Source organism: Schistocerca serialis, chromosome 3, assembly GCF_023864345.2.
Source record: "Schistocerca serialis cubense isolate TAMUIC-IGC-003099 chromosome 3, iqSchSeri2.2, whole genome shotgun sequence".
Taxonomy (NCBI): Eukaryota; Metazoa; Arthropoda; class Insecta; order Orthoptera; family Acrididae; genus Schistocerca; species Schistocerca serialis.
This window is the reverse complement of record NC_064640.1, coordinates 148,337,375-148,354,649: the sequence shown is the minus strand read 5'-3', so window position 1 is coordinate 148,354,649 and position 17,275 is coordinate 148,337,375. Positions and strand designations below refer to the sequence as shown.

Below are 17,275 nucleotides of genomic sequence, written 5' to 3'. Positions count from 1 at the left end.
TGCATTTCCATTTCTATGGTTACTATGGCGGAGTGCTCTTCAGACTTAATTGGTGCATTGTAAATTAGAACTGCCTACTGTGTAGACCAGATGCACTCAGCATGTCATGCACTAGAGTTTGGTGCTTGGATGTACACAGCAAACAAAACAAATCCTTTATGTACTGATAATTACTATCATCTTTGTCAATGGTGGGGAGAAGTGTTGGAGGCTGTAGTAGTGGTAGTGACTCTGTGAAGTATACCAGTATTGCAATTATGTATTTAAAGAGAATGAACATACATAGTCCAATTTAGCATGCTGTGCTGTTCTATGGAAGTTAATGGTGTGGTGTTGGTATTCCCACAGCTCATATGTGCATTTTACCCACATTGTGGAGAAACAGTATCTCTCTCTCTCTGTCTCTCTCTCTCTCTCTCTCTCTCTCTCTCTCTCTCTCTCTCTCTCTCTCTCTCTCTCTCTCGTGTGTACTAATTGAACTTTGAAAATGTTAGTAAGCTGTAGAACTAGGTTCTCCTCTGGTCATAGGTGCCTGTTCATCACTCAACTTTTAAACTGTACGGCAAATTGTTGCCTGCACTTGTTCCACTTTTTCAGTTTCACTAAGGTCTTTCCAGGACCGTATTTAGATCTAAAAAGTTTCTTTAGCTGTATTCGCTACGAGGCAATGTGTGATCAAAAGTGTACCAAACTTTCAGTATTCCACAATGATATTTTTGTCTCCAATCTTTCATGCTAACTATTGAAGCACCATAACTATGATCAGAGAGAGAGTGAAAATGGGTTAGTTTTGTTTCAAGATTTAGGGTCCAAAAGAAGAGTGGCAAGATTCGTGACTGGTGCATTTAGCCATCGTGAGAGTGTGAATTGTACCCTCCGCCACACACTGCTTGGTGGCTAGCGGAGTATATATGTAGATGTAGAATCTTCTTAAGATTGCTCGAGAAAGTATATGTAGTGTAAAGTATTTTCAATCGCTTATTCAAATAATAAATTTATTAGTAAACAAAGACAAGAAATAATGGTGCTTGAGTAAAAAAATAGAATTACTTTTTAGAGAGTTACAGTATATAATACATAACACCGTGATATTTAGCACATCACTTTGTTTCCATGTTACGACTATATTGATTTCTGTGTGCCTGGTTAATGTAAACCTTCCATTATAAATTTTTCATTTCTATGACTCTCGAATTACGTGGAATTTATCCTTTTCATGCTAAACATTCTCCACCTAACAAGACTGTGCCTTTAATTCCTGAAGCTCGCAGGATGCTCATATCTTTCGTGAAAAAGTACTTGGCCAACACAGGGCATTGGCCCGTGCAGCAATATTCCCTTTCTGTGCTGCAGACCCATCCTTCTAATATTCTTTTTGCCCCTCAGTCTTTCCATTGGGTGGTCTTCTTGGTGTCAACCATGCTTTGATTTGGTTTGTGGTTGTTAATGGTTAAGTTTGACCTAACACTTGTTTCCCAGATTTTTTGCAGAAATGTGAACCAAACGGGGAAGGTCGCTCAAAGTGGTGTGCATTCTACCTTTTGTGCCTCCCTGTTTTTGCACTCTTCCTCTCTGGCAAAAGTAATACACCCAAAGCACAATATCGTAGCCATCCCATTCTAGGGTGGGTTGTCAAGTACCTGCATAGTGGTAATCCCTGATCATGCAGGGATCACACTGTTTGTGCCTGCACTGGAGTCTAACCATGTATGCCAAGGAGTGTGTGTCCATCGTGGCTGGGGCATGGGGATTCCAGTTGTTGGGAGGGCCCTAGTTATGGCTGGGTGGCACCAAAGTGGATGACTTGCAAATGAAGCAGCTCAAACTTTCTTCCCCTGGTGGCCATATGGCCCCAGCAGTCTCTCTGAAGGAAAGGATTACTACATTGCACAGATATATGATTCCACAATGTTTGTTTCTCTGGCTACTTCATGGGAGGAATATAGGGCTAAGAAATGAGGGGAGAAATACTCCCCACAATACTTAGTTTGCTCTGGGATTGATAGAGATTCCTCTTTCTCCATGAAGCCAGTATTCTTTGTTTAAAACCTTCAGGGCAGGTTTGAGGAAGTAGCACCAGTTGTGAAAATGAAAAGGAGTTCATTTCCAATTAAAACTGTATTCCCTGCGTGTTTGTGGATGCTGCATGCCTGTGACAAGCTGTGTGATATTCTTGTAACTATCACCCCCAGAACAGTCTCAGTATGATAGAGGGTACCATCTTCCACCATGATCTTTTACAGACCAATGATGATTTACGCACCAGTTGAAGCAAGGAGGTGTGTGTATGTCCATCGTGTCCAGTGGGGACCAAAGGAAAATAGGGTTGATGCTGAGACCACCTCTTTGGCCTTCAGAGGTGACTTATTGTCTGATAAGGTCAAAGTGAAGGGGTATCAGTGGATGTGAAGCCCTGTGTTGCCACTCCTATGCAGTGCTTCAGATGTGAGAGATTTTGGCACGTCTTCACATTGTACAGCCAACACCATATGTAGGGATTGTGGATGTCTAGTTGCACAGGAGTGATCATTGTGCCCCACTCCCAGTCTGTGTCAACTGTGGAGAGCACCGTCACTGTTAACCCGACTGCACCATCTTAAAAAGAGGAAAGAAAAGTCAAGAATACAAGACTCTTGACAAACTTATGTATGAGGAGGCAAGAAGTAGTAGGATCATCATCCGGTATGTGTGATGGTTTGCTATGGCTATGTCATCACCCTCTCTAGTGACAGTGCTCTCATCCTTTCATCCTTTGTGGCTTCTATGTTGTGTCCTCGTGGAAACCTATGAGGAGCTCTCCCCATTCAGTATTCACAAGGCATTAGAGGATATTGTTGGGTACCTAACAGATGTGAAACAACTTCATAATGGAGCATTTCCACTCAGAACTGTTAATTCAAACCAAACATCTAAGGCTCTGTATGTAAGGTCTTAGGTGACTACCCCTTTGAGGCTGAGTTGCATAATGCTCCTAACTTTTACAAAGGCTTGGTTACCTGCTCCAATATAATGGAGGTGGACCTTGTGGAGTTACATGAAGAATGAAAACATTTGGATGTCACAGGAGTGCAGAACTGTACGGGAAGAGTCTGTCCATGGGGGGAGGGGGGAGGGGGGGGGGGGAAGACTTGAGTACACACAATATGCTGTCGGGCTTGGCTGTCACTTGCTCCAGGGGTCGAATTATCGAGTGACCCATCCATACTGAGAACGAGAACATCTGCCTTTTGAACTTCGGGCAGATGACACCCTTTTCCACAGCAAGAGGGGTCTTCTTCAGCCATTGACATTTGTTTTTGCCCCCCCCCCCTCCCCTGCTATTGCAGACACAGTTCAGTGGGAAGTGGCTACAGATATTTACATTCGAGTGATCACTTCCCAGTGTGGATCCGTCTGCCGACTTGGATGGTGGTTGACAGGAGACCACAAAGATGGATGATTCAAAGGGCAAACTGGTTGCTGAGCAGTCGATACGCTATTTTTGAACAAAAGGATTGTGCACGGGAGACGGTGGCCGGGCTGCCACAGAATCTATCCCCCAGTCTAACAACCACCTCATATGATGACCTGTACCTTGGTGGAATGAGGACTGTCAGTTGGCAATTGGAGCCAGACGAACATCTCAATGGAACTTCAAATGCCATCCAACTACATAAAACCTTCGCGCTTTCAGATCTGCAAGAGTACATGCAAGGCAAGTGATAAAATAATCGAAAAAGGATTCCTTGAAGGAATTCACAACTTAAATTAATCGGTCCACTTCCACTGCACAAGTTTGGGAATCAATAAGGCGGATTTCAGTTGAGGGAAGTACACTTCACCTTATGACCTCTTCAGAAATGGGACTCAGGTTTTAGCTGAGCGTCTTTTTAGTCACTGCGTCATCTAGACAAGCTCCTGCATTTCAGCTTTTCTGTAGAACTGCAGAGATGAGGAAGCTCCTTTTCTTATCACATAATGAGGAAATCTACAACCTTCCATTCCCCATGTGGTAACTGGAATCAGCTCTGTCTATGGCCAGAGACACTGCTCCAGGACCTGGTGAGATTCATTATGCCATGCTCTGTCATCTCTGCCCTGAAGCAAAAGGACAGCTTCTCTCTTGTTTCAATCAAATCTAGTTTGATGGGCAGTACCCTATGATTTGGAAGGGGGCAATATTAATTCTGTCATGGAAAAGGGGCAAGTTCTGTAGAACCCCTAACAGTTACCGGAGTGTAGGCCTTACCTGTTCTATGGGTAAGAGCTTTGAACACATGGTAAGCTACTGCGTCATCTGGCTTCTTGAATCCTGATGTCACCTGAGTCATTCCCAATGCAGATTTTAGGTGCTGCCGTTCCACCCTTGACAACTTAAGTCTACTGGAAATGGTGATATAGAAGTAGTCCTTGTGCCAAAACCATTTGGTCTGTTTGTTTTTTTGACATTGAAGAAGCATATGACACTGCTTGGAAGTACAACATTCCTCGCCAACTTCGCAAATGGGGACTACGTGGACATCAGCTACTTCCTATCCCATCCTTCCTTGAGGACTGGCACTTTTGCTATCGCATTGGTCATACTTTGATTCCTATGTTCAAGGGAATGAGGTACTCCCAAGGCAGTGTACTCAGTGACACATTGTTTGCCATTGCTATCAATGGCATTTTCTTCCATTCAGGAGCCCTGTCAAATGCTCTTTGTTTGTGGATGACATTGCAATCTTCTGTCCTTCCTCCAATCTTACAATGACGATGAGGCGGCAATAGGTGACCATCAAGAGGCTGGAAACCTGGGCCAAAATAACTGGTTCTCAGTGTTCACCAGAGAAGGCAACATTTCGGTTTTAACCATGCTCATCGAAGTTTGACCAACCAGTGCTCACAATGGGGGACACTATTTTACATTTTCATGACACTGTGCACTGTTTGGGTTTATTATTCGTCATAATTAACTTGGCACCCACACCTGAAAGACCTATAAACAAAGGACTTCCAGTCATTGACTATTTTGAAATGGGTTAGTGGAAAAGCATAGGGAGCTGGCAGGTTCTGCCTCCTGCAGTTTTATAAGGCATTTGTTCGATCACACTTAGATTAAGGCAACATGGTCTGTGGATCAGCCCTTATTTCCTACTGCAAGATGTTAGATTCTGTCCACCGTGAGGACATTCAGATATTGACTGGAGCCTTTCTGACCAGCCCAGTTCAGATTCTGTGTGCATAGTCCAGTGAACCACCAATCTGGATGTGGCGACGTATCATTTTGGATGACAGGCACTAAAAATCGCAATGTCACCTCAGTCATTGGCATTTAGTGCAGTAGTCCAATCCAAGTTTGAACGGCTGTTCAGGAATCAGGCCCCCCCCCCCCCCCCCCCCCTCCCCAAGGGGCAAAGCCACTTGGGATACGTGTTGCTGACTGTCCCAAGGATCTGGATCTATCAGACCTCGGAATACACAGCCAGGAATGGAACGTGTTGCTGCCTTGATGTCTTCAGATGCCCAAAGTGATTTTAAGCTTGACGCAGTACAAGAAAACTTGTATTCCAGATTATATTTTTACAACTTTTTCTTCCATTTTAAGTACAGACCATAGTTTTATCACTGTGTATACAGATGGAGCAAAGCAAGAGAATGTCCTCAGTTGTTCCTCTGTTTTCCTTGATACAATTTTCAAAGTGCATCTTCAGGAACAACGTACAAATTATGATACAGAGTGACATGGCATTATGGTGGCATTGGAGAGGATTCACAGACATCACCGTACAAGGTTTTTTGTCTGTTCAGACTCTCTCAGTGCACTGCAGGCACTACACTAAATGTGTCCCGTAGACCATTTGATTCAGCTCATCCATGATTCCTTACAGTGGTTCAAACACCATGGCAAGGTGATCCTTCACTGGGTACCTGGCTACATCGGGATATGGGGAAACGACATGGCCAACAAACAGGCCAAGGAAGCGTGCTGTGATGGTGTTGTCTGGCAGTGTCCCATCCCATTGCATGTTGTCATCTCATATTCTGACAGACGCATCGTGCATCAGTCATAGACTGAATGGTTGAAGGTGACATAAAACAAACTGTGCTTGCTCAAATTGACCACACAGGCATGGCGGACTTCATGTCAGCCACACAGCTGGAAGGTGGCTCTTCTTACCAGGCTGAGTATTGGACATAGCCCCTGTGGTGTGCCACTTTCAGTTCAGCATATTTTGAAAACATGTCTCCTATATACTGATATTAGGGCAGTCCCAAGTCTCAATGGAGATCTGCCCACCAGCCTTGTTGATACTGATTCCAGTGTTAGAAGAGTGGTGGCATTTTGTGAACTGTCATGCCTCATCCCTAAATTGTTGGGAAAGGGAGGCAGACTTTAATGCATTACACACTGCTCCGCATCTGCGGACAGCCTTCATTCCCTATCATGAGACTGGCACGATGACTTTCCATTAGGGCACAGATGACAATGGTATCCTAAAATAATAATAATAATAATAATCATCATGAACACCCTAAGTGACACCTCATTGCGCTTCATGGCTGGGTTTGCCCCCTAATAAAATGGTAAAAACCATAATGCAGGAAACAGTATGTTAATACATTGGACCACATACCCCCTCCTTTGCAGTTTAGGTAAAGGTATGTCTCGCTTCTAGACACCAGACCTGACAGGTGCTCCTTGTGTCTCCCGGAATGGCATTGTCTACACTGACACAAATGTTGTTGCCAAACATTTTGAGATGTGTTAAATTCGAGCGTCTGCATCTGAGAATTATCAGCATGCGTTTCGTGTCCTTAAACAGTGGGTGGAGCAAATTCGGTTGCCTTTCACTACACATCACCTGCAGCCATATAATGCTCCATTTAGTGAGTGGGAATTCCTCAGTGCTCTAGCCTCTAACGGTTTGCCCTGTCACAGGTCCAGGGCCAGATCGAATCCAGAGCCAAATGCTCAAACACCAATCGGTGTATTGCCGACATCATGTCCTTGTCATTTTCACTGGTATCTGGAGTGAGGGTGAGCTCTTATTTCAGTGGGGAGAAAGCATGATTCTACCACTACTGAAACAAGGTAGACCTCGCTTCTCTTCGTCGGCTTTACACAGCTCTGATTGCGTCCTACCTTGATTTTGGGAGTCTGGCACATGGCTTGGCATCACTTTAAGCATTGTGGTGTTAGACCTGATACACCATTGTGGGTTTTGGCTTGTGACAAATGCCCTGTGGCCTAGCAGCCCTGTGAACAGCCTGCTCGCGGAAGTTGAGGTCTCTCCAGTACAGATAAGCCACCAACAACTGCTGCTTAACAGCACTGTATATATATTGAGTGCACCCTTGAACATCTGTACTACTGCATTCTTTTTCATGGTAGGGAGATCCATCTCACAATAGCATCCCATTACTGGTGTCATGATTGCAGTTTGCATACGGGGAACTCCCAACTTCCATCTCTCATCTCTTGTTAGGGAGCAGTCACATATGCCCGCACCGCGTGTACGCTGTTGTCAGATGTCTTGACCTACACTTTGGACCAAAAGACTGTTGAATCCATGATTTTTTTTTGTCACCCGTTTCTGGCTGTCCTTGGTGCATTAACGGGTTTGGAAGTGGTATACACTGACAGCTCTGTCAGTGGACAACAATTCTGCCCAAATACATGAAAGGTGCAGTGAACTACACTTCCTGCCGAATGGGTCCAGAGTATTAAATGAAGAATTGTTGGCCATCAGGTGACCCAATAGTCATGTTTGTTCCTGTACTGCTGAAATGTTGTTATTTGTTAATGACACTAGGAGTAGTCCTTAGGCTGTTGACCGGTGCTACCCTCCACACCCGTTGTTAGTTACTATCCAGGATCTCCTTCCTGACCTCCAAGCTGAAAGCTTGGTCATATGTGTGAACACCAGGTCATGTTGGGACCCCAGGAAATGAATGTCCTGACAAGTTGGCAAAGTTGGCTACCAGGATATTGATCTTTGAGATGATATCAGAACCAGACCTTTGGTCAACTGTACACTGTCAGTTGTTGGTGACCTGGAACTTGGATTGATGTGCATTGGTTTCTCTGAACAAACTGTGAGCAGTGAAGGGGACTACAAGCATGTGCTGGTCTTCCCTTCATGCTTTTTGCAGGGAATTTTCTGTTCTTTCACCCTCACATTGGCTGCACTTGTCTGACCCATGGAAACATCCTATGACGTAAGGATCCACCTCACTGTTTGTGTTTTGTCCTACTAGACAGCCCAATTTGGCCATCTTATGATGAAACCTTCAACTTGCTGACTTACTGCCTCTGCCGCAGTACTGCATTCATCACAACAATAAAGCTGATGTAAACGTTACACTACGTATTGCAGGAATCTCATTGAATTTAATTTCATGTGGAGCAGAAGCCATGCTGTCCTGAGTACAGTGAAGTATAGTAATAAGGATACGTTTTATGCTGTGAATTACATGCACATCCGCTAAACAACAGTGCAGGAAAACAGCTTTATGAGCACATTTAACTTGGGCAGAACTGACCAGCCAGTTGGTCCAACTAACCTGCAGTGATGTGAACAGTTGCAGCTAAGACATAAAGAGACGAGCAAAGAAACAGTGAAGCTTCAACTGTCATTTAATTTTTAAGTAGAATGTGATAATATGTAACAAAACTCTGGCAATACACTTTTTACGGGACCAGATGGAAAATATAACATGCTGTCCGTAGCTAAAGTAGTATTGTAATTAAAAACAAGTTATGAAAATTCGTAACTTGAAGCCACTGACAGTGCCTGGTAATCTCTGAACTGTTCCTATACCTGAATCCGAGGAGTACGAGGGGGTACCCATAAAAAATGGAATTACTTTTTAAAAGCTATATACAGGGTGTATATAAACTCCGGGAACACTTTCAGTTATTTATTGCACAAGAACCAAACATTGTACAGATATCATTCAAATGTCATTTTGAAGAAAAACCCTGAAAGTTATCTCTCTCTCTCTCTCTCTCTCTCTCTCTCTCTCTCTCTCTCTCTCTCTCTCTCTCTCCCCCCCCCCCCCCCTCTCTCCCCCCTCTCCCTCTTTTTTTTTTCCCAAGAATTCGATTACCGTATTGACGTCTGCCGGGTCACTTACGGTGTTTTTTTTTTTTTTTTACAAACTTTGAGTTTCTCTTCAAAATGCAATATGTATGACATCTGTGCTCTGTGCAATGTTTAGTTCTTCTGCAGTAAATAATTGAAAGTGACAACCTGTATTTTCAAATTGTTTACAAAATAACATCTCCTTCAAAATACTCTCCATTACAACTAATACATTTGTCCCACCAGCGCTTCCATTGTTTGAAACATTTTTTGTAGTCTCCTTCAATGTTTTAAAATTGGTGTCGTTTTATGCCTCTTTTTATGTATGGAAAAAAGAAAAAGTTGCAAAGAGCAAGGTCAGGTGAGTAAGGTGCGTGGGGCAGGGGAACTATGCCAGTTGTAACCAAAAACTGTGTGACGGATAGCTGTGTGTGCAGATACATTGTCATGGTGGAAGAACCAGTCTCCTGTCTGCCACAAATCGGGTCTTTTCGTTTTACTTTACAGACACTGTTGCGCGACCTAATAACTCCCAAATAAAAGGTTTGATTGACAGTCTGATGGTCTGTGAGCACAAGCTCTCAAATGTTTTCAATATTTTCATTGATTCAGGCAGTCGATGGATGTCTAGATTGAGGTTTGTCATCAATCGACGTGTCGCCATTTTTAATTTGAACAAACCACTTCTGTACGTGAGTTTTTCCTCTAGTTTCATCTTGGTAGCCTGTTTTCAACATTAAAACAGTTTCAGCAGCATTTTTACCGAGTAGAAAACAACATTTCACAACTACATATTGTTCGCTTAAACTTGCAGTCATAAAAAACGAAACAAGAACAAAACAGCACTAGGAAAAACAATGGCTCAGATGAACAGAACAAGCCAGGTCACCGCAGGCAACAATGAACTGGCAATAAGTTGTGCTGTATGCACGTAGTGGCAGAACTGCCTACAGCACAAGCTCCACCCACGTCAATGTTATCCATGTTTTTTTACATTTCCGTACAGTAATTGGATTGTCACCATCTACGTTGATAATGAGTTGATCAACAGAATACAAAAAGCCACGTAAGCACCACATTTTCTCCTCTTCTTTTGTGGCGTGCTGTTCCCCATCTTTCCAGTGTTTGGCTGTGATTGTGACAAAACTTCGTGCATTCATGCTAGGATGTCTGGCAGGTTAAATGTCTCGTTATTTATTACAAAAAATCCCGTAACTTGGCTCCAGATGAATTCTATTGAGTTGAGACTGCAGTGGTATTGTAGCAACTGTAAAAATGCAGTATTTGTGTGGTATGATCTATGCCATTAAAATTTTTTTCCATGGTTTTAAGACAGGTGTCAGACCACATTCATGGTATAAAATTTTACCACCACCGGTGTACGTGTGCTATGGTTGTTGACAAGTCATCGCATTTCTGTTTTTATACATCAGATTTAGTCATGTGATGAATGAACTACAGTGGATGGCAGCAAACTGGCTGATCTGGTTTTAACTTTTTCCCATGAAGGTGGTTTGTACTCTTCTCTGTGAGAAAGGGCAAATGGGCCTCATTGGCTGATTGAGGAATGGATGGGTCCCCGTTGCCTGCTCTGACCCAGGGGCCCCTGGCTGCCTTTGCTCAGGGATGTGGCCTGGCTCCTGTCCTTCCCACCCTCTTAATTCTTCTTATTGTTTTACATCTGTCATAAATTTACTGTCTCATAATCGTTGATCTCTTTCCTGAGATTGTCTGCATTGCTAGTTTTCTTGTGGTAATTGAGGGTGAAGAAACATTGGTCGGATGTGGAGGGTGGGTCTTCCATAACATCACACATCCCAGGAGCCTTCAGCCGCATTCTGGGTGCAGCAACTCCCCCATCTTTGCCTTCTTACCCCTTACTCACTTCTACTTGCTTCTTTCTCTTGGCTCTGGGTTACAATCTCATTCATCGGGATTTGTCTTCTGTGTCCTTACAGTCTGACGACTCCTCCCAGCTTGACACGTGTGGGATCGAGGGACTGATGACGGCGTAGTGTGGAATGTTCATTCAGTCAGTGCAGTCAATTAATAAAGATAATACAGTGACTGTGTGGAGATCACGATATGGTTGACAATTGGCTACTACCATTAGCCATTTCTGAACCGTTGCTTGCAAAGTTATTTTTATGAAACTACACTTACTTAAACGCACTTGCCTTTTTGTTGTTTTGAAATGTTCCCATTGATACATGTTTCCTTACTAACATTTCTAAGGCAAAGTAATTCATTGCAAGCTTGGTAAAATCCACAATGGAAATAATCATCTTTCTTTTGCTGACTATTTAAAGTTTTCGTTACTTGTCAAAGTTTTATTCATATGGCAAATGTGGTGGCACACTGCTAAGAAGCTGGACATACATTTGGGAGATACAGTGTTCATATACCCATCCAACCTGTTAGGTTTAAGTGTATTGTAGTCCCCTTAAGTAAGTTTAGGTGAATGTCAAGATGATTACTTTGAATAGAATGTGATCAATCTTTTTCCTCTTCCTTGATGAGTCAGTAATTGAGCTCATGTCTCATCAGCAGGATTTTAAACTACTATTTTTGTTTGTGTGTTCTAAACTGAAACAGCATACAGTCATTAGTGGGGTTTTCTAGTGGGATGTGTCTGATGCCAAAAACTTCTAGAATGAGCCTCATCTCTAGCTTGTGGGCAGTGGCTGGTAAGCCACCTCTTTGTTAGAAGGCACTTTCTCATGTCGCAACTGTTTAGTACCAAAGTCAGCACTCCAAAATGCAAGTTCTTTACTGGTTGCTGTGTGTAACTTTGGATCTGGACTAAGGGCCATATGTGTAACCAATTCACTCCCAAGCAAAGTTGGAGCAAGTTTTTATTGGTTATTAAAGAGGTCTTAGAGAATTCTAGAATTGAAGTAGAAAGATTAGAAATAAAGCTGTCCCCAGTTAGAAGGAACATTACTATTTGGTGTGGTAAGCCCTGGTTTTCCTCAGGACTTGGAGCTCACTTACCTAGTTAGTTATAAAATGACACGCAGTTAAACTTGGTGCTCTGACTTAACCCTGTTGTACTTAGTGTTAAAAGTAACAAAATATGCTTGAGGCCCTATGTAAAAGTTTGATATTATATTATTTCTTATGTACGTATGCTGACGTAATAGTACGCAGGATTATAAATGGCACTTCATATGACACAAATAGTGCATAGGTTGTGCATAAGGCCACATTATAAAATGTACAGCTGATTCTTCTTCTTCTTCTTCTTCTTCTTCTTCTTCTTCTTGTTTTGTGAATTTCACAGAAAGGTATTATCTTTCTTGTAGACTGTACCATGAATTCCTTCTCGTTTAATTTCTTATTTAAATTACTTTTATGTTATTGTTCCCCATTCAGCAGAAACCGTCAAGTGTCCATTTCTTAGCAGGTTTTTCTGTCTGTTATAGTGCATATTAATCATAAGGAGGTAATAGTATATCCCAATGAGGAGCAGAAACCTCCTGCTGGACACGGTCTGAACTGTGCAGCAGAAGTAAGGCTGGAAAAGGTGTGGCCGTTTGATAGCTGTGTGTCTAAATACATAACTGATCCTCGGGCTCTTGAAGAAATTTGCTTCGTTGAAAAACTGAAAGAAACTAACCACAAATGTTCCACAAAGTTTATTAACTATATACCTGAAAGTGGAACATGGATATTTAAGGTATGTGACAAAATCAATTTCATTTGTTTTAGTAAAATGCATGGCATGGTATTACCACTCATTTCATGAGTGAATCTTGTAACAGAGATCATACTTCAAATGTAATTTTATAGTAAGTACATTGTGTTTAATCTTAGGAAAATGGAAGTTTTGGAATGGAAACAGATAACCAAATGGCTGCAGCTGATAGATATGTGGCTCACTTACAAATGAAACATCACAGAAATTCACCATCTTTTTAGCAACAGTTCTTCAGGTTGAGTTCACTCTTGCTCGACTTCAGTAACATTCTCACTTTCAACATAGCATGGTTTACTACTCTGAGAGATACAGTAATAAATTGCCACCTTTCTGAACTAAAAAAGTTCAGATTGTTGTGTCCAAAGTTCTTGTGTGACTTAAGGTACCATTTTGAAGGCTGCAGAGGATTAATTGCAATAAGAATAGACTTCACAGCCTACTAACCCCCTTGGGGGCTCACCACTCATCGGCGGGTTCGTGCTTGGCTACCACGGGGCCTCAGCGTTTGCAGCATCTTTTCCCTTCCGTGCTGCATGTCTATACTCTTGCTATTCATTTTCCATTCCCTTGGGGAACATGTATGAGGTGTTAATGGAAATGTTCTGCATTGCCTGTCGCTAACGTAAGAACAGTCTCACCACTGTTTTACGCTCCCTTTGCCTTTCTTTGTTTCCCTTCTCCTCTTGTTCCTCCACTTCGGGGTTTGAGGTTCTTCTTTTTCTTCTTCCTCCTTATACGCTCATGAAGACAGACTCACGTGTCTGATGTGTAACAGGTGACTGGGTAATGCGTAATTCCCAGCCCCGGGTCGACAAGTAGGGTTCACACATACCCCTGGTACAGGCCAGGCCCAGGGAGGGATGATCGCCTGAGCTACAACCTTTCAAAATTGCCCATTGGTCCCTCTGTCAGGTGTTCAGGAGGTGTGACCTGAGATGTGAAGAATCACCTAAGGTAGCTGTGCCACCTTGTGAAGGGGCTCCCAGTCGGAAGGAGCTCGCCATCAGAGATGCTGGCAATCATGAGGAAATTTCTCGCAATGAGCTAATCCTCTCCACAAATCAACGCTTACGAAATGTAAACATAATGAGGCTAATGATTCAAAGACACTTACCGCTGCACCACAGTTCCTCTTGGTCTCGCATACTGAAGGTGGTTAGTCCTTCGCCACAGTAAATCTGTTTATTATTCAGAAAGGTGTTGATGCAGTTGTCAACCCTGTGAAATCATGCTATTGTTCACAGAATGGCACTTTGCTTTTGGAGACTACTTAAGATTCTCAAGCACGTTAACTGCTTGCCGCCTCACTTCTCCACAGCTACCCTGTTCGCTTCGAGGCCCATAGAACTTTGAATTCTTCCTGTGGTGGTATTTACACCAAGCTGCTTGACGGTCTAACAGAGGCCGGAATCATATCCTACCTCCCTCACCAGGGTGTCATTGCCGTCCATCAGGTGATGAAAAAGGTAGATTCGTCCTTAGTGCCCACCCGCACTATTTTTCTCACTGTTGATAGAGTGATGCTTCCATCCAAGATCAAAGCAGGCTACGAAATTACCACAGTCTGGCTGTACATTCTGAACCCGATGTGCTGCTACCAGTGTCATTGTTTCAACCACACTAGAACATCTTGTCGACACCCAGCCAAATGTGTAACCTGTGGTAGGTATGCGCATGAGGGCAACTGTACGCCTCCTTGTTCCTGCTGTATCAACTGCAATGACGGCCATGCCACCTCCTTTCAGGATTATCCCGTGTAGCTTCATGAGCGGGCTGTCCAAGAGATCTGGGTAAAGGAGAAAGTGCCTTACCCAGTCGCACATAAGTTAATGGCTAGTCACAAACCCTGTGTCGTGCCCTCTGGCATCTGTAGTTCTGTTCTTGCTACCTCTCACTCCATGAAAGACATGGCAACGCAGACATGCGACCTCAGATTCAGCTCCGAGGTTGTGAAATCGCCCAGTGTCAAGGTAGCATCGCTATCCCCCTGTCCAGCTGTGCAGCAAGCCATTAAACTCTTGCCTCAAGGGGCAAAGCTGCCAGCTACACAACCAGTAGGCCAGAAAGGACAGGAGCTGAAGACTTCCTACGTCCCTCCAGCCAAACAACACCCCGAGTCTTGCTCTATCTGGAAAGGCTCGAAGAAGTCCACCAAAGTCAAACAGTCTTACCCTTTGCTGACTTGACAATCTACTTCGACAGTGTTGCCACATTATACCTTAGCCTGGCCGGCCTCTGTGTCACTGGTGTGCACCACCAGTGTTGGAATCCACAGACTGACAGCACAAGGAAGCCGATGCTTCTGTGGACTCCATGGAGCAGGATCCTCCTGCTTCTGTGCCCTGTAGCAGTGACTCTTCACAGGCTGCCATTCAGCAGCCGTCGAGGTGACACCCCTACATCTCTTCATCATCATGACTCTCCTCCAATAGAACGTTCACGGCTTTCGGTCCCACAAAGAGGATTTACGGCTGCTTTTAGCATCACAGCGTCCCCTTGTACTCTGCCTTCAGGAAACAAAATTGAGCCGTCATGACCACTTAGAGCTTCTAGTTACTGCCCCATCTCACTTACCAACTGCATTTGCAAGATGATGAAACATATGATTCATGCCCGGCGGGTATGGTGGCTCGAGTCTCGCACTTTACTAACAAATGCATTGTGTGGATTTTGAGCGCAGCATTCTGCAGTGGACCATCTCATTACTTTGTCCACCTCGAAGAAGGCCTAAGGCATGTGCTAGAGAACTGGTATCCTCTGTACCCTTTACACGTGGGGCTTCCGTGGCCACCTGCCCTGTTACCATCAGGAATTTTTAAAAGACCACGCTTTCAAGGTGCATGTGGGTTCTGCTTTGTTGGACATCTTTATCCAGGGAAAGTGTGCCTCAGAATTCTGTCCTGAGTATCGTCCTCATTGCCATCACCACTAACCCTATAATGGCCTGTCTCCCACCTGGCATCTCTGGCTCCCTTTTTGTTGATGATTTTGCCGTCTATTGCAGTTCTCCACGGACCTGTCTCACTGAGCGGCATCTTCAGCGATGTCTTGATCATATTCACTCCTGGAGCATTGACAGTGGCTTCCATTTTTCCACTGACAAGACTGTCTCTAAGAGTTTCTGCGGCACAAATGTTTTCTCCCACTGACTTTACATCTTTGGCCTGTTGCCCTTCAATTCATTGAAACTACAAAATTCCTAGGACTCATGTTCGACAGGAAACACTCTAGGTCCTCCCATGTGTCTCACCTGGCAGCCCGCAGTATGTGGTCCCTCAATCTCCTATGTGTCCTCAGTGGTACTTCCTGGGGTGCAGATCAAACCATCCTACTCCATTTGTACCGGTCCCTTGTCCGTTCGAAACTCAACTATGGGTGCCTTGCTTACGCATCTGCACATCCATCCCTCTTACACCATCTCAACACTATCCACCATCGTGGCATCCGTTTGGCCACTGGCACTTTCTACACTAGCCCGGTTGAAAGTCTGTGAGCTGAAGCTGCTGAAATACCACTGTCCTACAGCCGTGACTTTCTCCTCAGCCGGTGTGCATGCCGTTCGTCTGCCATGCGTGGCCACCCATCCTATGCATTTTTCTTCGACGATTCCCTTTGTTGCCAGTATGGGGTACGTCCCTCTTCTCTGTTACCTCCTGTAGTCAGCTTTCTGCACTCGCTGCGGCAACTTCCCCGGTGGGTTGAACGCTGCACCACCTTGGCTTCGTGAAGTGACCCGTGTTAACCTTGGCCTTCATTCGCATTCTAAGGAAACTACTCTAGCATTGCTCTATCACCTTCAGTTTCACGACCTTTACATGGAGCTTCACAGTAGTACCTTTGTATACACTGATGGCTCTCGGACTGACCATGGGGTCGGGAGTGCCTTCGTCATTGGCGCCCACGTCTTTAGATATCGGCTTCCGGCACACTTCTCAGTATTTATAGCTAAGCTCTTTGCCCTGTATCAGGCCACGGAGTACATCCGGCGACACAGACTTTACAATTTTGTTGTCTGCTTAGTCACTCAGTGCCCTTCAAAGTCTATGTGCACTTTACACCACCCATCCCGTAGTGCAATGGGTCAAGGAATGCTGTCACTTGCTCACTCCTGGTGGAGCCATTGTGATGTTTATGTGGGTTCCTGGTCATGTTGGTCTCACAGGAAACGAGGCTGCTGATGCTGCTGCCAAGGCAGGCCGCTTGTTCCTATATTCTCTCCGATGATCTCTGTGTTGCCATCTGTCATGAGATGGTGTCCCTTTGTCATCTCCAATGGCCGTCCCTTCATGGGAATAAGCTCCGTCGTATTAAGTCTCTCCCAACAGCTTGGACGACCTCCTCTCGGTCCTCCTGCCAAGGGGAGGTCATTTTAGCTCAGCTGTATATTGGGCACTACCTTCGTAGCCATCGTCATTTGATAAATGGTGCTACCTCACCACTTTGTACACATTGTGCCTAAGTTTTAACTGTCCACCACATTCCTGATGGAATGCCCATTTTTTAACCGTTTACATTCCCACTTGGGTTT

At 44.1% G+C, this 17,275-nt stretch overlaps 1 protein-coding gene across 2 annotated transcripts in view; it reads left to right on the top strand.

Moving 5' to 3' along the window:
- The window catches only part of LOC126469857 (nuclear pore complex protein Nup98-Nup96-like), a 232,716-nt gene that overhangs the window by 74,316 nt on the left and 141,125 nt on the right, over positions 1–17,275 (top strand). For both annotated transcript variants that reach the window (XM_050097163.1, XM_050097164.1), the window contains one exon: positions 12,473–12,726. In XM_050097163.1, coding sequence (XP_049953120.1) covers positions 12,473–12,726 — 254 coding nt within the window. The remainder of the gene's footprint in view (positions 1–12,472; positions 12,727–17,275) is intronic.